The 27,118-nt window shown below is 38.3% G+C and overlaps 1 protein-coding gene across 8 annotated transcripts in view; it reads right to left on the bottom strand.

The window, feature by feature from the left end:
• KHDRBS2 (KH RNA binding domain containing, signal transduction associated 2) overlaps positions 1–27,118 on the bottom strand; it is a 372,973-nt gene that overhangs the window by 48,914 nt on the left and 296,941 nt on the right. For 4 of the 8 annotated variants that reach the window (XR_010613228.1, XR_010613227.1, XR_010613229.1 and 1 more), the window contains exons 7-8: positions 17,995–18,077; positions 292–350 (exon numbers count right to left, since the gene is read on the bottom strand). Coding sequence is in view for 2 of the 8 variants with exons in the window: in XM_065681469.1 (XP_065537541.1) it covers positions 292–350; positions 17,995–18,077 (142 nt within the window). In the remaining 6 variants the exon portion in view is untranslated. The other 4 variants (XR_010613232.1, XR_010613230.1, XR_010613231.1 and 1 more) reach the window with 4 other exon arrangements.

Here is a 27,118-nt window from a genome sequence, read left to right as displayed (position 1 = left end):
ACAGAGCCTTGGGCAACATGGTCTAGTGTGAGGTGACCCTGCCCTTGGCAGGGGGGTTGGAACTTGATGATCTTAAGGTCCTTTCCAACCAAAACCATTCTATAATTCTATGATCTGGTCCTACTTCAGTAAGTCAAAACTCATTCACCCTAAAGATACACAAATCCATTTTTCTTAGTCTTTGTAAAAGCAAAGAAGAAGGACAAGTATGGGGAAGTAATTTCTGAGTTGTCAGTGACAAATTTTTTTCTTTTGATTTCACACTTTTGCCAAAGATAGAATAGACCTTACCGTAGCTGTCGTAAGCCTCTTCACTTGTTCCATGACCATAGTCATAATATTCAGGCACACTGTAACAGATTCAGATAGACATGTCATTATTATTACAGGTAATCAACTCAAAAAAAAAAAAAAAAAAACACAGCACAGAAATTAAGTGTGTTTTAACACGTATACATGATAGAATAGACCAGCTAGTTTCAGGTTAGTGAGAATTTAAAAAACATGAAGGAAAATGTATCAGTGACAATAACAGCTATCGTAGAGCACATCACATTTCTTATCTACTGAGCATAAAATATATTTGGCCCTAAATAATTAAACCTAGAAGATGTCACAAACACTGACAGAAATTCTGATTGAAAAAATTAGGTCTAAAGAAAGACCACCCACTTTAATATTCACTATTGCTAAACTGCCGAAGAGGTGTCAATCTCATTTACCTGCAATTCCAAACATTTATGCAGGATCAAACTCAGCATAGTTTATTTTCCCCAAAGCTGACTGTATCGTATTATGTGGAACCTTATCTTTACTGCAAACACCAACAGGTTTTCAGCCTTGCCTCTGAAGATGCCGTATTTCCACTGCATGTAGAAAGAAACCTGATTCTCCACAGCCTTCTTCCTTATGCAGTCACTGGACACCCACTGAATGTTTTATATAGTAATTAATAAAATACATAATCAATAAAACGGATATTGAAAGTAGCGAGAGTCGAGTGGAAAATCAGACTTAATTATCTCCAACCCACTTTTTCACTGCTTTTTGTTCCCAGTGCTGCAATAAAGAATACCTGCTTGTCAACTTAAACTTTGTTGGCGAGTTCCTGGAGATTTCTCCAAAACAATTAACAAAAATTATGTATGGTCATATTAACATGCTATCAAAAGATTTCAGGTCATAGTTGCATCCTGATAATCAACAATCCCAGCTACTACCTGGAGTGGACATCCAGAAAATTTGACCTCTAAGAACTAATGAAACTGAAATGTAATTATTCACATTTTTGCTTGACTGTTATTATTATTTACAGTTTGTGCTGTGGTTTTGGTACCTGGTACTAAATTCAAGATCTGACTACTACTGTTACCAGATATCAGGTAGACATAACAAGAATCAGCCTCTGCTCAGAAAAACTTAAAACCTTCATGAACTCTACTGTATTTCTTCTGTCTGCAGTAGACCAAACAGAAAATATAACACTTTCCTTGTCAATTTTTTGTTGTCACTTGTGCTTCTTTTTGATGGACACTGTGTGAGGTAAGACTCTTGCAAAAAGAACAGAAGCAGGCAATCAGCTCAATATTGCATTATTTATAGCAGTATTGCCCAGGCAATTTTCCATATTGGATTATCATTTAAAAAATATTAGTTTACACTTGAAAGAGAAGGTTAGTTGACAGTGGATTGCAAATAAAAACATTTTACAAATGCAATAAACAACCAATATGTAACAATTATTTTCTTAAACTAATTTTGACGTATTTGTTCACAAACAGCCTGTAATCAGATTTTTAATTTCTCGAACTTAGAAGCTATCCAGAACTATTCTTGGAATAGTTTCTGAGAATAATTCATATGCTTATCTCACTTCAATGCACTGATTGTGCATATCTGGCAACTGACATTCAAGCTGTTTTGATTCAGGACACGCTATCCCCTGACTGGCTAGGCACAGCTCTCACAGTCAGTTTTCAGCTACAAGTATTTGTGTTTTTTTTTAACTGAAAATGCAACTGTAATCACTGTGCATTAATTTAGCAATTTAGCCAGAAGTAATTTATATGAGCGGATAGTACGCTGATGTCAGTATCTCAGGCAGATGAAATTCATTTGCTGAAGCAGTTGCAGAAAGTGGACATACGAGTGACATGAATGAAAATGAAGTTAAAACTTCTAAAGATTTTTCCCAATGCCTGCTGAGCTCTATAGGAAATAATCACTGCAGAGAACTGCCTTCCGGGATAATGAGAGCCATCCAATTGCTTGGAAATTAATTATAAGTGTATATGTATATATTAAATATATTCATCCTCCTATGGAGGTAGTGCAAGAAACAAACAGGAAGAATGCATCTTTTATTTGTTGATCATACTAAGCTTTCTGTACAATTTTGCAATGATTCTAGTAGCCAGTTAAATAAAAATTACAGGATTATGTAAGGTGAACTAGAGGGCTAGCAGCACCAGGGTTAAATCATGCATCCAGTCATATCTACAAAGCTTGTGGTTTACGACTAGGAAACTATTTGAAATGTTCAGAACAGATAAATGAGATACCAGCAATATCTTGTAGACAGCCCTATGAAAAATCTTGTGTAATATAATTCAAGCAGCAGCATTTTGGCATACTGCCTTCTCTGCTGGGTAGAGGAGGGTGTTGGACTAGTGAGTGGAGTTACAGGAGAAGGAACTCCAGAACTCTCATCTGTCAGCAGATAAGATGCTAATATTTCTTCCTGATGTATTTTACAAAACAAAGTGGCTTCATCCAAAGGTCAGCTTTAAAAGGAGTGCATTTGCGACCCAATCCAAAGGCCAGTAAGTTATCAACAGCTGTCCTGCTTTCAATCATAACAGAGCAGGGCTGTGAGCTATTACTAGCAATACAACATCCAGTAAAACTCAAGACTTGCAAGAGCAGGTGAAAATTCATTGCTATATTATTGTTGTTGCACATTTTTTATTAGAGCAAAACACACAATTATATAAACAATAAGGATGTAAGATAAAAATCTTGCACAGTGAACATTCCAAACTGGAATACATTATCGATGGAATATGAGGTTCCAAATACACAAACCATTATAATAAGAAACAAGCTGTATTGCAAGTGTAGAAAGGAAGTGATTTGTTATACACTGCATATTTGATGTCTGTGAGCACAATACTTCACATATTTCTGAAAACACATAATTCATTGCATAATACATGATAGTGGTCCAAGAGCTGCAACTTTATTTCCCTGAACAATACACATTTTTCATAGATTTCAGCCAAAGTGGTATTTAGTCTCTTGCCAACTCTTACTAGAAACTGTTTCGAACAACACCTAAGTGAAGAAAATGTGTTTCTTAGTATGAAATACTTGATTTAAACTCACATTTTGTGAGTCAGACTGCTTATACATTAGCGTGTTTTATTAAACCTTTCTGAATATTCACTGTAATTTATCACATTCATTTATTTGTACCCATTTCACTGTATTTTTTAAGAAAGTTAACAATGAATGATGTTTAATAAAAACAGGTTATAGAATATGGCTTCATGTACATAAGGTCTTTTTTTAAATTACTGAATTACAGAGAGATGTAGCTTGTTCACATTATGCCCAACTGTGAAAGGAAACAATCAGCAAATGCATTCAGCATAAATAAAGCTTGTTTATATAATTTTAAAGTTCTCAGGCTGTTCCTGGAAAATACAGTGATCATGAGCTCTAGAAACCTCAGTCTCTCTTGATAGTGCTAATTGGAAACAAGACACCATTATCTGTCATTAGCATTCATTACATTCAAGCAACAAGAAGTGTAATTTACTGGAGTACATGCACCCACCTGAAAGCAGGATGCAATACATTTTATAAAGCAGGTAAGATTAACTCATTAACAACTTCTCAGCTTTTACTTCTAAGTTTTCAAAGCACTGCACCATAACACCAGATTTCTGAAACATAAAGGTCTCGATGTGCCATGACTTATTTAGTAACCTTCTAAAAGTACCTGTCATGGAAGAATTGATGTACATGTGACTGTGAATCTCAGAATTAATTATTTTTATATTTCAAATGGCTTGCAGTCTGAGAAGCCTCGTGTAATTTTTCTCTATGTATATGATTTTTTTTTGCAACAAAGATGTATGATTTTGTCCTCCTTCTGAGGGCTTGAAGATTAATAATAAATATACTGTTAATCTTCATAATCATAACCTAATTATGTTTAACTTTTGGTTTCAGTTAGTACTTTTGAACCTGTTAGTTTTAATGATTTGGGATCAAAATGTCCATAAACTTGTGATACCTTCATGCACGTAAAGCCAGCTAAAAAAAAAAAAAAAGAACAGGAAAGATGTTCCTTACTTGAGAGATTAGGGCCCCCTGAGGTGCCTTCCAACCTGAATTATCTGGTCGGATATCTATTATACGAGAAAGACTCAAATACAGAGACTCTGCATCTAAACAGCAACCTTAAAAACAGACATAGGCTTTTAACCTCTCATTAACTGGGGCTTTTCCAAATTGACATTAGCTAAGCAAAAAGGAATTCCAGTTTGACTGTGTCAACACCATGGGAAACCACACAACTTGCTATCCAAAAAACTGTAGAGAATGCTGCTTTAAGGCAGTTTAAGCAGAGAGCTGCAAACAAAAGACTTAAGACTGAAGAAGCCACAAAACTGTGACTCTTTGGTCAACAAATCACCTCCAGGAAGGGTGATGTTCACCACTCAGAGATCAACGGCTTTAGGCACAGGAAATCACGACATTAATGAACAGACTGCATTAGCCTTTGATCAATCTCTTTCTGAACCTGCAGAGAGCTGCTGGCAAGAAACCCTGAGTTAGCAACATTTCCATCTGGTTCCCTGGCTGCTCTTACAGCTTCTGTGATATAAGGCAGCAGAATCTTGCAAGAACTGAAGAATTTGAGTACTTCTCTTTCCACCATGTTTTTTCGGGGGGTGGGGGTGGGTGTGTGTTCTTCCTTTCTCTCTTTTTGTCTTTGCTTTTACTTGCTGAGAGAAGCATCTAACTTTTAGTCTTTAACTGTGAAGCACAAAATGTGGTTACAAACATACAATGGGCCCACTAAAGCCAAAGCTGAAAGGTACAAGAAAGGGTTCATCTGCTTTAAATACTACTAACATGTGAATCTATATAGTTGAAGTGTTCTGTAGTCTATGAAAAGATCCTAAGAAAGTGAAAGACTTTCATTTAGCCCTGTTGAGCTACACTTAACAGATTTTTTTATTTTTTATTTCTGTAAGGACATTATTGTATCTTATTTTTCTTTCTTAATGGTTGTACTTTTTAACTGTGAGAGTACATTCCAGAATATTACAGGATTTTTTTTATTAGAAAATGTTTGGGAAAGAGCTAGTCAATTTAGAAAAGAGGCTTTTGGTCGACCTTGGAGTTGTAACTCAGCTATTACAAGAAGCCAGTCAGTCTTCTTTTGTGAAATACTCAATTGGTCCAAACTAGAGATTCAGCTCATGCCAGTGAAGTTCCATGGTTCAGAGTCATAAACAGTTGAAAAATTTCCAACCTAGCCTTTGAAGAAGTAAAACTAACTTTTGAGAGTCTTCCCTCTCTGTGTTCATAGAGCAGCTAGGGTTGGAAAGGACCTTAAGATCATCTAGTTCCAACCCCCCTGCCATGGGCAAGGACGTCTCACCCTAGACCGTGTTGCCCAAGGCTCTGTCCAACCCAGCCTTGAACACTGCCAGGGATGGAGCATCCACAACTTCCCTGGGCAACCCACTCCAGTGCCTCACCACCCTCACAGTAATAGCACTTCTTCCTTATACCTAAGCTGAACTTCCCGTTTAAGTCTGAACCCATTCCGCTTTGTCCTATCACTACAGTCCCTGATGAAGAGTCCCTCTCCAGCATCTTTGTAGGATCCCTTCAGATACTGGAAGGCTGCTATGAGGTCTCCATGCAGCCTTCTCTTCTCCAGGCTGAACAGCCCCAACTTTCTCAGCCTGTCTTCATACGGGAGGTGCTCCAGTCCCCTGATCATCCTCGTGGCCCTCCTCTGGACTTGCTCCAACAACATGAGAGTGGCAGTCAACAACACTCAGCAACATGAGAGTGAACCAATATTACATTTTAGGATTGGTGCTCTCTGAAGAGGGATTCATGGCCTTTGTCTGCTTGCAGTCAGCATCCATACTTCAGACAAACATAGATAAACAAAACTTTAGCACTCCTTATAGGTATATTCCAGTCTGGTTTAGCTTCAGGTAACAGATTCTTCAGCTGAACTAACATGCAGGATAATTCACAAGGATCCCTAGAGGTGGGATTTAGTGTTAGTAGACAAATCTCATTCTTTTACACTTCCTTAAATGTGTCATTTAAGGCAGTGGTCTCCTATCTCCCCTTATTTTTCTCTTTCTGTATATCATTTCTGTTGAGTAATCCTTGGAGTTTACAACTTTCAACATCAACAGTTGATACAATCAAATACTATGCTAACATGATCCTGTCTAACGCTACTGCATTTGTTTTATGTAAGACTGCATTTGTTATGCTTCTCCCTCCTACACAAGGGAAAGAGCCAGCAGGATTTAACACATAGTTGGGCATGAAACAAAAGCTATTTACCAAAGCATTACACTTCTTGGAAGATAGGTGAACTAGATTTGCATTCACATGAATTGCAATATGTGCAATTTTTATAAAATAATATTTCATAATGGAAATGTGTGAAGAAATAATCCTCCAAGGAATCTGGAATTTACACTGGAACATCTCTACTTAACAGAGCATTATATCCATAGGAAAGATTAGAAGTCTTTTGAATAAAAGAACTTCTTGTAGGATTCAAACTCAATTTGTAAATATAGTTCCTTACTGAACAAATCTTTAGAACTAATAGAATAATAAGGTTAACAGTTTAGTGAATAACATCTCCCTTTTCCTGAAAGCTCAAGTTTGAGTGTAGCCAGTATTTTTAACAGAGAAGAATGTCTCCATTACAATACTCCATGCAATACTAGATTGTCCTGGGTTTACCAGTAGCTGTTTTGCTCCTTCTTAGTAGCTGGTGCAAGCTCTGAGTTTTGACTTCCAGCCTGGGCAGAGAGCTGATAACACCGATTGTTTTTAATTGTTGTTAAGTAATGTTTATTCTGGCCAAGGACTTTGTGAGTCTCATGCTCTGCCAGGGACCAGGGGAGGCCGGGGGGAAGCAGAGACAGGACACCTGACCTAAGCTAGCCAAAGAGGTATTCCATACCACAGCACGTCATGCCCAGGGAGGTAACTGGGAGTTACCCGGAAGGGCACAGTCTCTCTTTGTGGGAGGGGGTGGGGGAGGAAAGAAAGAGGGACAAAAAGAAAAGGTGGGGGGGAGTGAGTGAACAAGCTTTTGTGGTTGGGTTTAAACCACGACATGGATTTATTCAGCAGCATACGACATGCCTGAAGTTAAACTAGATCTCGTCTGCCTCAAGCATTTTTCTATGTTTGATTTAATACTACTACGAATCTGAATTAAAATAAAAAATTAAGCCTGTGGAGTTATACGAGCAAAGGAGTGGAGAGACATCACAGCTGCAAGATGCCTTAGGGTTCTGAACTTTTTGCAAAATCTTAAATAGAAACCAATCTGCTATTTATTTGCAAAAAAATCACAGACACACAGGCATTTCTGTGCAAATATTCTCCATGCCACTGTACTTTTCTCATAGACACAGAACTATGACTCAGTATTTCAGAATATAATATGCAGTTTCTGCAGACACAGTATTTGCAAAGAAAATGATGCAGAATTTTAGGAATCCTATCCAGTTTTACAGGAAAACTTTTCTCTACTTCAAAGTAATGAAATTTGATTCAATTTTGCTCATTGAATCAAATAAATGAGAAGTGGCATTTGAAAACAGTTTCTGATGATGAATGTGATAAGTGGATTGCTGTGAAGATACATAAAATGTCATATTCTAGGCTTCCTGGTTTGATTGATTTCAACAGGTTGGAAATAAAATACAAGGAAATATTTATTTATGAACAGGTGGATATAAGCACAAAACCAAAATGAAATACGACAAAGTATAAATACAGCGCATACTGGTTAAAAAGTGAGAGAATGCATCGTAAGGAAAATAAAAATGAGTATCCCTTTTACTAGGAACCAGTGTAACCACTATACCTGTTGCAGCTTGGATTATATTTATATGTCTACATATTTTACTATATAGTAGTATTTTCATAGTGAGAGAAATGAGTAAATCTCTGCTTGTATCACAAAAAGATTTAACCATGTGAAAATCTACTAAATAAATTCACATCTTGTCTAACCATGATTTGAAACAAAGGATGAAATTGAACTATGGACATAATAGAACTTCATTGAACTATAGACAATTCTCTCCACAACTAGTCTGAAGGAACTATAAAGCAAGTAGTCAAAACCAGTGGGACTGACTGATTAAATAAAGGTATCTGATCACTGCTTTAATAATTTATTCCACTTATTCCACATTCAAGATCCCTGACCTCTCTCAGTGTTTTCCTTCTGAATGCACCAGAACACGTGAATCTGAGAAATGCTGTGTACTAAAGCTCCTCGGCGAGATATTAAGCAAGAGAATATGTCTTTGTCTTTAAGACTGTTCAGAAATATTGAATACCTCATTCCTTGGTATTCAATGCAATAGACAATGAACTTATTATTACTGAGCATTTCTTATATCTTTTCCTTGGACACCACCCCCCCCCCCCAGCATTATAGCTGGGGATTTAATTGGAGCGACGGTAGATACCTGTACACCTCAGGGAATACTAAACTACACTACAAGTGGTAAGTAAAAATACACTAGAGACACTGGCAGACTTACCAGAAGTCTGCCAGGCTTCTTTCCTCTTCCCAAATGTCTATCAGCAGGTAAGGAAACTAATAGCTGTCATTTGAAGACTTGAATCCAGAAACAAGGACCAGAACTTACCTGCTGTACAACAGTCATTTGCTACCGACGCTGGTTTTCTCAATTAACTGTTCTAATTATATTTTTCAGAAGTCTTCAAATGAAGTTACTCTTCCAAAAAATTATCAAAAAAGGTTCTGCACATGATGGAATATAAAAGTAATTTCTGTCATATAGCTAGCAGCTTTTCAGGAATTTTGACTCTTAAGATCTTTGAACAATGGATAAGCTTTTCAGTTGTACAACGGCAGTGTAGTAAAGTGCTGATCATCTACTTGGATTTCTAGACTTTACAGTGATGCTAATGAATTAATGCTGTTACATTATTCACAAGGACACAGGCTGGCTCTAAACTGGATGGCTCCTAAACAACTATCACAACAGAAAAAGCTATGAGCAATCAGAATGCTGCTGCTTTCTGTCCCCTATATCCACAGTATCAGGTTTTATAACAGTTCATTGCTGCATAATCTTGGAAGACTTATTTACTCTTCTCATGACTACAGATGTCAGTGAGAAGACTTACAAAACAGATTTTGTATTGCAATTTGCACTATTGTTGTATGTACTCTGGAACTGTTGTAACAAGGCTACATCAATACTTTAAACTCAGTTTCTTGATAATTTTGCATCTATGTTGTTTTTTTTTTTCCCTAATGAAATTTCCCCCTTTTCAGCACAAGTAAGGAGACACTCCAAACCAGAAAGTTCATCCAGTGCTGCATTGTATTGTACTATGAGATGTATTATAGTCTTCAGTTTGTGTTCATTTGTATATGCAGATGAAAATGCTACACATGAAAAATAAAGATCTGATATCTTTATTAGGAAATCATCCTGAAGGAATGGACTACAATTATTTACTATAATTTAACACAGCACAAAAACATTTGAAAGTCAGTTCTATTCCAATAATAATATTTACTTTTTTAGTCCTTGAAATATCAGATTTACTTTAATTGTTCATAAAAGGATTTCTATCAGTCATAAAGATCCCATGAATCAAAATGGAGTTTGACAATGGGATTAGTCTTTTCATTTGTAACAAACCAGCTTCCTTAGTCCAATTAGATTATGCTGTGTTGTTACCCTGGAGTAAACCTAGTCATGCATGAACAAAAAAAGGGAAAAGGTAACAGAAAATAGAGCTAGAAGGGACTTAGGATGTCACCTAGATCTATGTGTAAGCACACAAAAATCTTACATGAATCTTTACTAAAATTTGTCTAATGTGGTTTTAAAAGCTATAGTGACAGAGACCACCAAGCACCCTAGCCCTGTGTTACCATACTTCACCCCCTTCTAATATTAATACTAATTTCCTGTTACTGAAACACAGGGCCATGACTTTTTGCTGAATTCAAAAGAAGCTTGGAGAGAATAGTCCCCTAGGTAGGGTCCATCAAAGAACCAGAAAGAACTATGTACTGCTGTCTTCATAAGCGTATTAGTCTGAAAGTGTTACTTTTCTAACAGCATGGTGAAGAACTCATCTTTGGAAACAGATGGACATGCAAGGTCTTGGTATCTGGAGGTCACACGAAGGTAACCAAGATGAACTGTAGCTCAGGCAAATACAGGCTGCTGATGTAAGTAATGCCTGGAGATTCAACTAGGTAAAACATTCTTTGCTTTATTCCTAAATCATTTTTCAGCATGTCTCTGTACTGAAATGATGATACTCTAATCCAGTGTACTGGGTTTGTGTGACAAGATTTTGGTAGCAGAAGGGGTACAGGGGTAGCTTCTGTGGGAAGCTGCAAGAAACTCCCCCCATGTCCAACAGAGCTAATGCTGGTCAGCTCCAAGATGGACCTACTCTGGTGAAGGTTGAGCCCATCAGTGATGGTGGTATCGCGTCTGGGAAAACACATTTAAGAAGGGGGAAAGCCCCCCTGGCAATAGCAATTGCAGCCAGAAGAGAGGAAAATGTGAAACAGCCATGCAGACACCAAGGTCAGTGCAGAGGGATGGGCAAGAGGTGCTCCAGGTGCCAGAGAAGAGATTCCCCTGTAGCCCATGGTGAAGCCCATGGTGAGGCAGCTGTGCCCCTGCAGCCTATGGAGGTCCCATGGTGGAGCAGATCTCCACCTGCAGCCTGTGGAGGACCCCACACCAGAGCAGGGGGATGCTCAAAGGAGGCTGTTACCCTGTGGGAAGCCAGCACTGGAGCAGGTTTGCTGGCAGGACCTGTGACCCCGTGGGGGATCTACACCGGAGCAGGAACCCCATGGGAAAGACTTGGATTAGAAAAGTTAGTGGGGAAGAGTGTGAGCAGGAAGGAGTGGCAGAGACAACATGTGATGAAGTGACCACAACCCTCATTCCTGCACTGCTGGGAGAGGAGGAAGAGGCAGAGAAAAATCAGGAGTAAAAAAAAGCCCGGGAAGAAAGGAAGGGTTGGGTGAAAATATTTTTAAGGTTTGTTTTTATTTCTCATTATCCTACTCTGATTTGATTGGTAATAAATTAATTTCCCCAAGTCAAGTCTGTTTTGCCCATGACAATAATTGTTGACTGATCTCTCCCTGTCCTTATCTCAACCCACGAGCCTTTCATTATATTTTCTCTCCCCTGTTCAGCTGAGGAGGGCAATGATAAAGTGGCTTTGGTGGGCACCTGGTGTCCAGCCAGGGTCAACCCACCACAGCCACATAAGTGACATGTGCTGAACTGTTGTCCATGTTATATATCTGTGTATCAGATTAGAAATAAATGATCCCTAAATGCCCTGTACTAGGAACCCACACTGAAGAAAAAGGAGCCATAAACACAAGCTGTACAGTGGATAGCATGAACTTAAGAATAAACAAGAATAACCAGAGAAAAGTTTATTTCAAAGGCAGTAACTTGCTGTACATTCAATCTCAATGGTTGAACATGCTCTTGAAATTTTCAATGGGCTGAGTCATTACAAGAATGTGAATCAGAATTTGAGAGCCTATTACAGGTTGAATTGATAGGTGCTGCTATGAACATACTGATACTACTACATTGATACAGTCATGGCAACTATCTGCCATAGCAGGAATGTGAACCTAGGCAGCATATATACCCTGAAACTTGTTTTTCTCATTATATTCTCGTTCCTAGCATTGAGAAACAGGAGCCCAAATGCAGCTTTGCATATGGCAGCCTAGCTATAGGAAAAAAACCACAGGTAATTGTATCTTCTGAATTAAAGATAATCCAGTTAGATGAAAGCCATGCCAGTCAACTTGAAATTCTCTGACACTGCATCTTTCCTTTCTCTCTTCTTCAGTCCTGCAAGATAATTTCATTTTGGCAGTTACTTAGCACAATGTGTGTAAGTCTTCAGATCATTTAAAAACTTTATTTCAGACATATTAATGCCATTTAGGTTCTGTACTACCATTAACTACTTAAAGTGGAAGAGATGACATGACCTATAAAATGTATTTCTGCATTAGAAACAGAAGCTTGCTTGTTTGCTTAGCAGATGCAGGATGGGTTTGCAGTGTGTTTGACAAACTAGAAAGAAGTCATCGTCCTAAAGCGATCTGCATATCAGCATGGAATGTGTGTCCAGAGGACTGTTGCTTATAGCATTACACAAAATATTTGTAAGATTAAGAGTAAATATCTTGCCAAGAATTGCTTCAAGACACTAAAATTGGATTACTTCCATTAGTGAGGCTGAGTCCATGCAGGCAAGAGAAATGCTCTATACCTATGTCATCTTGCAGTCACAGCATAGATAACAATATGTAATGAGAAGGCCTGTGGCGCTGTGGGATGGCATATGTAACAGTAATATTTTGCACTATTTTCATCTATCTTTTATCACTGAATTATTTATTCATCTTGTCAGTATGTTACAGGTTTTCTGATATTTGCAAGTCTATTTCCAGCCTATGATGGGAGTCACAGACTTCCCTTTCTTTAGTAAGCACCCACTCAGCAACTCATTTTGCAGCTGAACCATGTTTTTAACAAAAGCCAGACTGAAAAAAGACAGAACAAGTGAACCAACCAGAGCCCTGAAAGCCATTGCCAATATACCAACTACCTGTTCACAAAAACCAGAACTGAGTGTTTCTGCCAGGTAGTATGGAACAAGGAAATTATATCAAACCAAAATTTTAAGCTTTAACAGACAATCATTGACTTTCTTTTGCTTTTCCCTGTTTGGCACCATTGCTTATAATACATATGGTTGGACAGGTTATGCATGAGTGAATTAAACAGAACATACTGTTCCTGGTTTGTCCTGTGACAGGGCAGTCATCCCCAGATTTCCTTAGTATTTCTTGGATGTGAGACACGGTACCTTCAAAATGAAACTGCAGGTGCTGGCAGAGACACAGAAGTCAGGGGAGATGATTCTGTGATTCTGTGACAGCAGAGCTAAAGATGGCTCTTCTGGCCATCATAATTTTCAGCTGATTCACCAGCAACTGAATCACTTCCACAAAATTATTCTGTTGGTCTTGGCTGAGGAGTTTGTCCACAATTTGCATGCGGTACGGTCTAATCCCCTACCAACCCCTGAGTAACCAAAGAGGCAGATCTTGCAGATTCTCTTACAAAACTTTTCATCTTTTTCTCCTGGTGATCTAGTGTTCTCAGTCCATGAATCCTGGACAGTGGTGGTGGTTCAACGGACTTAGAAGTTCCTGCTAAGAAAATCAAAAAGTGTATTACATTTGGAAAACTAATAGGATTCTCCTACATCTTCTGTGCTACAGTGACCTGGAAATTGGTATTTCTACCATTTTTGAGTTTTACGAACTTGCTTGTTGCCTCGTAAAAATAACATCTATTTCTTGAAATGAATATCTGAGTGGGAATGGAAAGGAAGAATGGTTGCCACCACACGTTCCAAAATGGTTTGCAGGTAAGAAGCCCTTGAGAGTATCAGTGTGCTTGAACTGCTAAGAATCATCAAAAAATGGACAAGTAGCAAAATTTATAGGCCAGCATAGGAATGACATTTACCTTAGCAATGGGAATTGGACAGCATCTGATAGAATAGCTCCCAGGTGAGGGCTGAGTCTAGATAAACAACTGTGCAGTAATAGTAATTTTGTTTAATGATAATTCTGTTATCAACCAGAATATACTTCTTAAAAGTTTTTAAGTACCAAGTGGAAAAAAAGCGAGTGGAAGTTATAAGTAGATGTTAACTGGTTGCTGAGATGTGATGCTCCTGTTCAAAAACATCAGGTGAATTCTTTCCCTTACCTCCCTCCTGCACCTCACCATTGACAGCTGTGAACACTAATGGTGAGGAACAGCGATGGAAATCAAGTTCAGAAGGGGATTTTTACTTCTGAATAGCGTGTCTAGGATCTGCATTTTTAAACAAAGCTGTCAGACTAGAGTTTCAGGAGGTAAATCTAGCTGGCAGAACAGATTCAAGTGTTCTTTGCCTGATTTCCAAGTGCCCAGCAAGTAGTATATAAATTTTACAACTGCTAAGTATCTCTTGGTGTGTCTGGGATGGCAGATGGACTTATCACTGAAAGCCATTACTGCCCTGTATGGAAGGGAGAGGAAGGGAGAGGAAAAAGAGTTTTCATTGAGAAATGTGAGTGCAACATTGCCCATAGGAAGTATGTCAGATCTGATGTCTTCCCTCACCCACTGAAATGGTGTTTCCTTGTTCTCTTTGGCATTGGGCAAAGCTTTCATTCAAATTACTTTAAAAACTGTATTTTGAGATCAGTATGAACAAATTTCTAAAATTAGTAAATTTCTAAAATAAGCAAATTTCTAAAATTCCTAATGTCCTTGCTAACCCTGCATTTTTTCATAGAATCTTGTAAAAAATGGTTATAGACACAGTTGGGGATGGTAGACAGTTATCTGTTTAAATCTTTGTCTTCAGGTTCTATCCTATGTTCTAGGATAGGAAGATGAGGAAGAAAAAAGGTGGCTTTAGGATACAACTTCTGTTAGTTAAAGCAAGATGGACCTCATCAATATAGAATGCATTTGTCATAGCCCATACTTTTCTCCTTCCTAAGTCTCCCCAAACATAATAAGGTACAGGTGGCACTTACCATAGTGAGGGTCCTGATGTTCTCTTTCTTCAGGTTGCTTATTGTGTCCATTTTGAAGTGCTCTTGAGGTGCCTCTGAGTTCATTCAGCCATGCAGACTTATCGTGGGTTTCATTCCAGTGTGATCCCAAGACTCTGTCATGGTCTCTTCCACAAATGACTCCACGCCCCTATTTTCAGCCTAAAAATCAGACTGCTGCCATGAAAGACAGAGCTGTCTGTTTGCAAGGATGGCAGTGGTCGAGTCTATTAAAGAAGGACCTATACAACATTTATTTCTGGGCCTGCAACACTGTCCCTGACTTTTAGTACACATTTTTAGATAATTGTGCATGAAAGTAGTGCATTTGTCTCTACTTGCATCTGGATGGTCTTGGGGCTTGATATTTTTTGTGCTACTTCTACTAAATCATAATGTTATGTTTTAGCACAGGGGTGTATGTCAATAGCATGCTTATTTTCTCTGCTGTTGGCAGAGACTAAATAATACGAAAGTTTAAATCAGACTTCTTGGACAATGAAGGACTTAGGGCCCTGAGAAGGAACATATATGGGCAGAAAGCCTCTAGGCTCTAGGAAATGTGAAGTAGATATTACGCCTGGAAGACTAAGGTATAGGTAAACAGAGGTAGTGGTGGCAGGCTGCCCAAATGCTATCATCTTCACTCTGTCCATTGGGTGAACAGGAGAACAAGGCACAACTTACTATGTGCTCTGCTCCAAAGTGCCTTGAATTCAGCTTGCATTCAGGCCACCCATGCCATTCCATCCCATCCCATCTTTCTGTGCCCTCACCCCAACAGTTTTCTATTTGAAGCAATGAAGAAAGCAAGGTTTGCTCAACATGGATGGTGAAACAGTCAGACAGCAGTTTAACTTCTATAAGGATTTCCAAATTTATTTCTTTACAAGCCATGAAAAGTTAGTGGAAACTCTGCTCTTCATGTGAACAGAAATCTTGCCGCTCTGTATTGAACCACTAGCTACAATTTTTTTCTCAACTGCTTTAGCATTTCAGTCAATCCCTGCAGAGGGCAGTAATGCTATTTTTCCCACTGAGCACAGACATAGCCTGCAAGTTTTTGTTATTTTTTTTTACCTGTAAATCACACACTGGGTAAGATGAGTAAGTACTCTGAAGCAATACTAATCATCTTTGCTGGGTGTGCACACGCTCGTCTTACTCATATGACTGGAGTATACTAATAACTAAGATCTGAGATGCTCTAGATGTATGCACCTTCTTGATGCGCCAAATATTTTGGTCATGCAATTTCATTTTTTGTATTATTTTGGCTCAGTAGAGAGGCACTTCTGTGAAGCTAAATGGCCAATAAGGAACAGAAATCCAAGTTGCATATCTAAGGGTCCATTTGTTCTTTAAATCTTTGAAATGAGAAGTGTGTTGTTCCAAAAGTGCCCTCTTCAAAATCTATAGTCTACTTGCGGCATTCAGCATCACTCAACATGGATGACTGTGTCGTGCCATATATTACAAAAGGGAATCTTTTAGTTATGGATTTAAAAAAGATTAGATATTGTGGATGTTAGTAGAAAATATATCTGATTACTAAACTTAACAGCTGTTTAATTTGCAAAATTATGTGACAGTTTTTTTTTTTTTTGAGTCAGATTATCACTGCCAGTTCTACCTGGATTACGATACACTCAAACTTGATATATTTGTCATTTAGTTGCCTGGGACACCAACTTGCAAAGAAATTACAGGTTAATTCAGATGATATAAAGCAATGTCATAGGAAAGAGATTTCCAACTAATTATTATTTTTACACTGGAGGCGATATCTCCTGTGACAATTCATGACTGTAGCAAAAGATGAGATGAATTCTTTTCAAAAAAGTTGGAGTACATTTGACAACAAGAATATCTACCTACACATGTCATGATGGGTTCAGCTAGTAATGTATAATTACTTAAAAGTGTTGTTAGAGTACACTTGATAGTGTTCATATTTAGGTGAGACAAATACTTTTAAATATACTTCACTGGTTATAAAAATACTTAACGAAGGTTTTTTTTTTTTTCAGCTCAAATACCGCTCACTACAGCAGTTCAGGAGCTGATCGCAATTCTGACAGGCATTTTCATCAGTACAGCATTCAACAGAGAAGATAGTTAAACAAAAAGCAAGCTAACGTCTTCTGGTCTTTGAAGCGCAGAACCCTCCATTGCTTCCTTGCCCTGTGAGAATCACACTAACTCAGTTAAAATCTGTGCCTTGTTAAAATTTCATTTGCCCCTCCACAACCTCACATGTACTCTTGCAACCCATAAGAGCATTTTCTGAATAATTGGCTGGAGTACCCTTTTATCCTTCAGTTTAACTGTGAAAAAGATGTCAATCCATATTCATAAACATGGACCAACTGTCGAATTAATGTATGAGTGTGGTGTACAAGTAGATAAAAACCAATCATTTTTGTTGCCTCATTTTAGTGACACAGATCATAAGAGATATGAATGCAATTTTCCCTGTTATCGCACAGAATAAGGGCATAAATTTCCAAACTTATCAATCCTGAGAATTGCTGAGAAAGTAAGTGGCTGAAAACAGCTACTCTCAGCCTTTAGTCATGCAGTTCTCTTCTATAGTTTGCCTTGATGGTGAATGACAACTGCTGGCAGGTATTTACCATCATAATTATTTGGGTTTTTTTATTTCATTCTGGTTTTGCCCAAAACATTGTAAAAGCCATAAATATTAAATGGCCTCGACAACTTCACACTAGTGAAAGCAAAAAAATTGCACAAACAAGTTCAGAATGACATCAGATAAGGAAATGATGTAATGACCTGCTTTAGAAAAAATACACTTCATGTGTACAAATTTAAAAGCATAGCTATTTGTATTTTTGATTCATCTGAATAATTGTGCATATTACTTTTGACAGATTTTTAAAGTACTGAGATTTTATAGAATTTATTGTGGAAAATAAAACTAGAAATTTACATGAAATGCTCAGGAAAGAAAATGTACTTTAAAAAATTCATGTATAAGTACAAATACTTACCTTTGTGTTTGGGTGGCATAACTGTTATCATATGCCTCATAGCTTGGCTCATCATATTCACCCCCATATCCATCATCATATCCCTAAGGGAAAAACAGAACACCACAGCTTAGAAGAGAGATAAATCAAAGCATATTATCAACTTGTAGAAGTAATTTGTGTCAGCATATACATACTACGTCTGCCCCATATTAGGTAAAACATGCAGCCTACTGATGAGAATTGTCATTTGTGAAAAACAACATGTACATTGCAAGGGTAAAAAAAAAATCCATTATTCATTTAAGAACTTGGCTTATTCATTGATAAACTGTGGTGTCCAAACCACAGTGCTTCGGTGGGATCTATATAGAATACTGATGAATGATAATAAAAACAATGATTTCCTATTTTTTATATAAATGGTTTCATAAATACCTATAGATGAAATGCAAAAATGGCAGGAAAAATACATTGACTATACAACATTATTAAGAGTATTATTTTGATAGGATCATAATATTCAGTGTATTTAACACTCCCTCAACCTGTGAGAAAAATATTTGAGCATGTTTGCGAAGGAAGCAATGGGTTATGATTTTTTATAAATAAGTTACAGTAAGCACTTTTTCCTTCATTGAGCATCCCACTCTCTTTAAAAGCATGCTTTTCTGTGACAAGTTAATGAAGACTTTAATGCAGATTTCTCCTGGGGTCCTAACTGAAGGGCTCAGACAAATGCTCTGTCTGCCTAAGCTAGAGACACACAGGTAACTTCAGAAGGTAGTTCAGCTCATCTAATGCCTGAATCTTCTACTGAGGGTGCAGTGGGCAATTATCATCCATTGTAGCTGCCTCTGAACCAAGGAGTGCTCAGGAACCAGAAAATAAAAAAAATATTTAATCCAGTGGATGACTTTTGATATACTCTTTTCATAGAACAGAGTAGGCAAAAAAATGCTGCACGGAAACAGTTTTTTCTCTCTAAATTTTGGGAGCCAGAATTTTTAGTTAAATAGAAACCAAACATTTTGCAGTCACAATAAAAATTTCTTATTATAGGAAGTGCCAAAGGAAATAGGGGGCTTAAAAATATTTGACTCAATATTAATTACAACAGAAGGCAATTATTATTTTTTTTTTTACTTGCAACCTATGTAAAGTTTAGCTAGCTTGGGCTAGAAGGGACAGCATAAGGCAGCTCCAAAATAACAGCAGTCCAGTAACAACTACTCTGGTACAATATCATAGCCACACAAAGTTCAGTGTCAGTTTGTTAATTCATTATTTCTGGTAATTAAACTCTGTAATGGTATTGAGCTAAACTTCACTGGTACACCTGATTTAAGTAAAACGTACAAATGAGGATATATTCAGTTATGTTTCGTCAGGTCAAGCACATTAAATATACTTCTCCTTGTGTTCTCCTACCCAGCAGTGAGGGTGAGTGTGGATTCCAGGTGGGAGTTTTCACCCCGGAGGGGTGCTGCATGGCCTGAAAGAAGGACAGGACTTTTGATGGTGACTACTTTTTAGGCATTAATATCAGCTTACAGTAAGGGAAAGCTTTTCTTGAGGAGGAGGGAGAGTCCTGTTTTGGGGAACAGCCTTTCCCAGAATCTGAAGTTTACACAAACCTCATCTTCCATTTTAGGTGGAAGTTCATCAGTTTGACTTGCCTTCATTAATATGAACTCAGAGCAAAAAGTACAGTTAAACACCTATCCCTGCACACTACAGTGACACACTGAACATCATATAGCTAAATCTTGCTTCTGGGGACAGGATAAGAGAAACAATGAACCACAGGAGATAGATGTTAGTCACATTGATCAGTATGCTACTGGGTGGGATCCTGCTATTGTGAAGATGAGGGTGATGCATATTCCTGTACAAAGCTGAACAGCTAGAGGAAAGACATTCCAGCATGCTTACCACCACATGAGAGAACGGGAAGGGCAACAATTACAAATTAGTTTTCTCAGTTTCTTGATGCCTGAGGTGCATTAACGTTCAGCACCAGCAGGGCAGAGAACACCTGTTAATATCTGACATTTTTGTGGGTTCATGTTACAGATTTTAACAGCCTCCCTGAAAGCTCAGAGTGGGTCAATACAGTGCAAATGGTTCAAGTGGAATGGTTGGAAAACAGAGTAAAAAAGCATAATGTATCTATAATAAAGAAAAAATATTTTCTGGATTATGTTCTCTTATTTGCGTTCACCTGTATCAGAATTATCTTCTAATACTACAGGTGAACTATTTCTGCAAAGTACATACTAGCTTTTTTTTTTTATTTTTTGGAGACCCTTGTCCCAAAGAAGCCTTCAGGCATCTAAAACTGAGATCCAAACCAGCTCCTTTCACATCCTTGAAGTGCCTCAAACTTCTCTTTAACCTTCAGCTCCCCAGAACCTACAGCTTAAATGTTTTAAAGTATTTCTTCCATGCACGTTTTGAGAGATGAAACACTCAGTTCTCATGTAGATCCTGTTAAGATCCAGAAGCTACAAATTTGAGGATGTTCAAATTCACATATTCTCCACTCTGTGTATGGTAAGGAGAGTGCTCCCAAGAGCAGTTCTGTATAAGTCCTGAGACCATAACCCAGGATGCTCTCTCCAAATGCATTGCAATCTTTTAGTTTGCAATAGTCAGACTCCTTCATGCACTCTCTAGGTCTGTTAGCTCTTTTATTAAGCAAAACCAACCAACCATTTTAAACCGATAAACACTCTGTATACGTATGCTGATAGGAACAGAGCTGTCCTCTTAGACAATCTAAGTTACTAGTGCTATATCACCACTTAACTGAAGGAAAAAGGACTGATTACCCATGCTGTCAGTGTTTTGAATGTGACTTCTTTCTTCTGTAATTTCTACAATTTCATTTATTTCACCAGAAATCTTCACATGTATGTGTTTAACAGACCATCCAACCTGTAAGCTGTAATTCCTTTTTAAATGAGGTCTGTGCTTTTCAAGCAGAAATCTCAGGTAAAGTGACTTTGGGTGTGATCTTATCAATGTCCGCCACTGGAGAATCCACCTCCACTCTCATCAGACTATTAGAACACTTGTATACAAAGTTGATGGGGTCAAGCCACCTGGTTTCAGTGAAAGGGAAGAAAGCAGTTCCCTAAATCTTCACAATTCTTTGAAGAGGTCAATGAGAGCACAGACAGGCAGGACCTGAGGAAAAACAGGTTCCTCTGAACCTTTGAAGCTACTGATTGTTGTGGTTTAAACAAAGTCAGCCATAAATCACGCAGTCGCTCTCTCACTCCCCCCCCGCCCCCTTCTTGCCTTCCCCCTACACCTGGAGGGTTGGAGAAGAGAACTGAAAAGAACGCAACTCCCACAGGCTGAGACAAGAACAGTTTAGTAACTAAGGTATAACACAAACCACTACTGCTACCGCCAATAATAATAATGATAAGGGAAATAACAAGGAAAGAGAATACAACACCTCAACACCAGCCGACTGATAACTTGCCCGACACCACCTGACCGAGCACCGACCGATACCTCGTCCAACCCTGCAGTGAACTCCCCCTTCCAGGTAACTCTCCGTTACATCCTGGCCATGACGTGCTGTGGTCTGTAATACCTCTTTGGCTAGTTTGGGTCAGGTGTCCTGTCTCTGCTTCCTCCTGGCTTTCCCTCCTCCCTGGCAAAGCATGAGGCTCAGAAAGTCCTTGGTCAGACTAAAACATTTGTGTTATCAGCTCTGTTCCCAGGCCGAAAGTCAAAACACAGCGCTGCACCAGCTACTGAGAAGGAGAAAAATGACTGCTACTGCTGAACCCAGGACACTGATGAGGTTTCATTTTCAAGGCTACCCAAGGGGTTGGGGTTGGTTGCCTGGGAAGACTCTTCCTGTGTGAGGAGACCTTTTACCCATGGTAGCTGCCACCACTCAGAAGAAAAATCTTACTGGAATGAACTGAAGAATACGAAACGAGGAACTACTAGAAACAGTCAAAGGCAAACTGACAGCCATTTCTAGGGTAGGATTTTATGCCAGGGTATTTTTATCTCAGGTATTTCTAATTAAAATATCTTTCTGAAACATAAGAAAAGGACCTCTTTACTTTGTGTCGGGGAAAAGGAAAGTGACTCTTTCAATGACTAGGATTTGCTCTGGCCTTATAGTGCTACATCCTTAACCAAAGATAAAGGAACAGAAATACACATCTGGAGCTGCAGCAAGGCTAACAATGTTTATAAAAAAATCTGGATGATTTTTAGGGGTTTTGGTATAGTTTAGAATTAAAAAATAATAAATAATAAAAATTGAAAATATTAAAATACAGTGAAAATCAAGATAAAAAACCTGAAAATGAACCTACTTAAGTATCATAGCAGCCTTATCAGAAGGGGGCCTATAAGGATGCTGGGGAGGGACTCTTCATTAGGGACTACAGTGATAGGACAAGGGGTAATGGGTTCAAACTTAAACAGGGGAAGTTTAGATTGGATATGAGGAAGAAGTTCCTTACTGTGAGGGTGGTGAGGCACTGGAATGGGCTGCCCAGGGAGGTTGTGAATGCTCCATCCCTGGCAGTGTTCAAGGCCAGGATGGACAGAACCTTGGGTGACGTGGTCTAGTGTGAGGCATCCCTGCCTATGGCAGGGGGGTTGAAACTAGTTGATGGACCTTTCCAACCCAAACCATTCTGTGACTCTGTGATTTACCAGTCTTTGCTTACAATGTGCAGATAGGCAAAACTCTCTGAAGAATCCCAGAATAGTACATAAAATTAGCACTGGGAACACTCACTTCAGGAGTGAATACATGCTACTCTATCACTGATAAAAAGAAATTGTAGTCAGGGAAAAAAAGGATGTAGAAGAATAAGAGGGACATAATTGGAAAAAAAGCTTATATTCTACTACCTGAGAAAAAGTTAAGTATCAATTTGATTCAATGCCCAAGGCACCATTGAGAAAGATTTATTTCTTTAGATTTACTCAAATCCTCTCCAAGTTTCAGATGCTGAAACAAATATTAGATACACAAACAAAATAAGTATCATCAGTAATAAGGGTATCATAACCTAATGCAAACCGATCTCTTTAAACATGAATTTCCTACTTAATGTTAAAATCCTATTTCACACAATAACAGCCCACGCTCAAATGTACCAAGTTTAAATCACCTCTTCTCTGAATAGCCTTAGAAAATAGAATTTTCACAGCATGCTCTGAAAAATGGTAGGTTTCCACTCTGGGAAACCTAGGACAAAATAATTCTAACAGTTCTAATGAAAAGTCACAATATTTTATGTATGTCTTCGTAATACTTGATAAAATACTTTGTAAGGAAGTAAAAACTATTTTTATATATATAAGATAGCCCAACTCCTTCTAAAGTAGAAAACTGCAAAATATCTAGACTTTTTTATAAAAAAAAAAAAGCAAACCACAAGCAACAGTAAGTCACAGTAAATGGAGTTATGCAACTCTATTTGGCAAAGTACAAGAAAAATGTCTGCAGCCAGAGAACCAGGGTAACCTTTCTCATTAGCTACACCCTGCTGTACACAAAAATTAGTACTATACCTCAGAGAAGGTGAGGGTATAAAAATCCATCTCTATTTGCAACTCTAAGTAAACCCAGTTGTTTCCCAGTAAAAGGAGTCTTTGTATAGTTTCCACTATTTCCTTTTCCTTGGTTCTATAAATCACCCTCTTTTCCGTTGTGACTTGTCCACATCTGTATTTTCTCACACATTCATATCACTTTAGTTTAGAAGGTTAAAAGCCAGTTACCTACCACTAACCTAGTGAGAGATTCCCATGAGAATCACAGGGTAGAAATAAAACATTTTTAGAGGGTAATTCATCCCATATACTTTTGACACCTATTTGAGAACAAGCTGAATTGCTCTCCAAATGAGAACTTTCTTTCCAGTGTCCTATAAAGAGAACCTGGGACAGATGTATTAAATCTAGATAACTAACCTTTAGGTACGTAAGTTAGTTCATCGTTTGAAGGAATGTGTTGCTCAGAGAAAGCTGAGCTTGTAAAAATCTCTGCTGCTACGCTTAATTTTGAAGCAACCTCAGACCCAGAATGCAATCAGAACGCTGTGAATGATGTGTGGGGAGGGGTGGGATTGTCAGAATAGCGTCTCAAACAGATGGCATTCTCTTCAGGCATCTCAGGTTAGATAGTGTTGAAAAACATATCGGAAGCATTCTCTTCCCGGATGCATGACTTCGCTAGTCATGCTGCCTGTTTAGCTTAATCAAGATTTTCCTGAAGAGATGATTAAATCATGTCACAGAAAAACGGCTTTTTTAACCGAAGCTAAAGCAGATCATAGCTATTATGTTTGGACCTGTACTGTTGTCACTTCCTTCTCTACTTGTTCCTTTTAAAAAACCATGGCAGGCAGTGCCATCACAGTGTGTTCACAGTGATCCATGAGGGCTGAGCTGTTTGAGCCTTTTTAGAGTGCTGCAAGGGGGAGGACTTGCCTTCCATCACTCCTGAGTTTGGTGCTAAGTCCTCAGGTCATTCTAAGGTGGGTGTCCTGGGTTCAGCAGTAGCAGTCATTTTTCTCCTTAGTAGCTGGTGCAGCGCTGTGTTTTGACTTTCGGCCTGGGAACAGAGCTGATAACACAAATGTTTTAGTCTGACCAAGGACTTTCTGAGCCTCATGCTGTGCCAGGGAAGAGGGAAAGCCAGGAGGAAGCAGAGACAGGACACCTGACCCAAACTAGCCAAAGAGGTATTCCATACCACAGCATGTCATGCCCAGGATGTAACGGAGAGTTACCCGGAAGGGGGAGTTCACTGCAGGGCTGGACGAGGTATCGGTCAGTGCTCGGTCGGGTGAGATGGGGGGAGTTTTGGGTTGGCTGGTGGTGAGGTGTTATATTCTCTTTCCTTGTTATTTCCCTTATCATTATTATTATTGGCGGTAGCAGTAGTGGTTTGTGTTATACCTTAGTTACTGGACTGTTCTTATCTCAACCTGTGGGAGTTGCATTCTTTTCGATTCTCCTCTCTGTCCCTCCAGTAGGGGGAGGGCAAGAAGGGGGAGAGTGAGAGAGCGACTGCGTGATTTATGGCTGACTTTGTTTAAACAACGACAGTGGGGCAGCTCTGAGTAGAGGAACACATCTCAACATATTAATTCTATGCAATTTACTCAAATAGCAATTTCCCTTTACCAACTACGAAGAGGACTAAAAGCTGTAATTACTTTAGACTTGGATTATGCAGTGTTGAAAACCTGCAATTGGAGTAGATGAATCTCACTGAATTACCCGGGAAGTTGGCCTGCTGCTAAGCAAGGATTCCCACAATCATAATTTATGCTTAGAAACTGAAATCCTGACTAAATGATTCCATTAGTATGTATGCCTGCTATTATATCTGCCCTTGGGTTCTTCAGTTATTCCTCCAGGGTCAGAAAGAACAAGAAACTAGATATTATCAATTTGCTGATGTTTATCCCCTGAACTAGTGAGATCTACCAAGCATTTTGAAGGTGAACTGAAAGACAACTAAAGCGGCACTATATCCATCAAAGTGATAAATAATAGCAATAATAATACAAATAACATTGAAATTAAAATGGGAATACTAATAGGTTGAAAAATCAGAGCATTATATTATGGACTTCATAAATGCATTATATAAACTAGAGTCTACAATGGTGAGACAACCCCATGTAGATGTGCTTGCCAAAGGCAATGAAGTAATCTTAACAAATTCAACATCTTAATGAAATCAGTCTTATTCTTCACATACCAGCAATGGGAACACCTTTATAACTGAATAGTAAACCAGATGTGAACAAGTGTTATACAGTCATGGAAATATGATTGAAATTTCAGTATAATCACAGCCACCGAAATCATGCAGTTTCAAAGCAGAGAACATAAATGAGCTATTCATGTCCTCACATTTCAACAAACTAAAAGCAAATCTTGAACAATTAGAGTAATGAGTCAAACTAAACAAGTTTACTACCCAGAGGTCCTAAAATTGATTGCATGCACAACAAAAATAGGGCAGGAGCTACAGAAGCAAGTAGCTGTCCAGTGCCAAAGCAGTGGCAGAAAACAGAATCTCAGATACTTTAAGAAAGTGCTGAGTACTCTTCTAAATGTAGGCTTCGGTTTCTCCCGCTCCTCCCCTTACCCCCCCTCCCCCAGTTTTCCAACTAAATATAAAATGAATAAATAACACTTAAAATACATTTTGGTGTACTGAAAAAGAAAATCAGAATGGAATTAATATGTAAAAGAAAATCTAGTAGAAATGAGACTTTTCTTAATTCTTCCGTATTTGCAAAAATGTGGCCTACAGCATAATTTGCTGCTGCAATTATTATATTACAAAATTCATCTAACATCTTTATTTCTTCAAATCCTTCTGTTAGCCCTCCTATGCTCCTGAAGTTACATTAACACTTCTAACTCATGTATCAAAACTCCGTATTATCAGTAGCTGCTTACATCTATTTAACATGTTGCATTTTCCCTGGCCCCTAACCTTGCAACCACCAACACTGAAATAATTTCTTCTCCCATTTTACTTGTTTTTGTTTTTGTTTTTTTTTTTTTTTTTCTCCATGTTGCCTCTCCTTATGGAATAGCATCCCAACCTCAATGTCAATCCTTTACTCAGTTCCCATTGTGCAGGAATGTCTCACAAAAACATCTCTTTCTTCCAATATCAATCAACTAACATTTTGGTAATAAGCAGCAACTGCAGGTGAAAAATAATCCAAGGTATCACTTCTTTGGGTATTTGTATTAAGTTGCATTTTTTCACTTGTCTGTGATTCCAACATCCCTCAAGAAAGGAATTTTTAATTGTCATCTTTACTGATGACTTGTACTGCTTTACTTAGTACTTGAGGATAATATATTGCAGTAGCATGTGATATACTATGTGTGATACATTGTCACCAGCAAGTTGGACTGGTGACAATATATCACATAAATGACATTTAAATGAAAGATTTACTTTTCACATGAACTGAAATTAATAGAGTTGAAAGCAGCCTTCAGCTGCCAAGGGAGGATGGGCTGTAATACACCCACTGTTGGTTTTAATCTCTACCATATCTAATATTTCTCCTTCCAACATTTCAAGCAAAGCAGATGGTTAAATCCTTGT

This window comes from Lathamus discolor, chromosome 5 (assembly GCF_037157495.1).
Source record: "Lathamus discolor isolate bLatDis1 chromosome 5, bLatDis1.hap1, whole genome shotgun sequence".
Classification (NCBI taxonomy): domain Eukaryota; kingdom Metazoa; phylum Chordata; class Aves; order Psittaciformes; family Psittacidae; genus Lathamus; species Lathamus discolor.
This window is presented reverse-complemented; position numbering and strand designations above follow the sequence as displayed.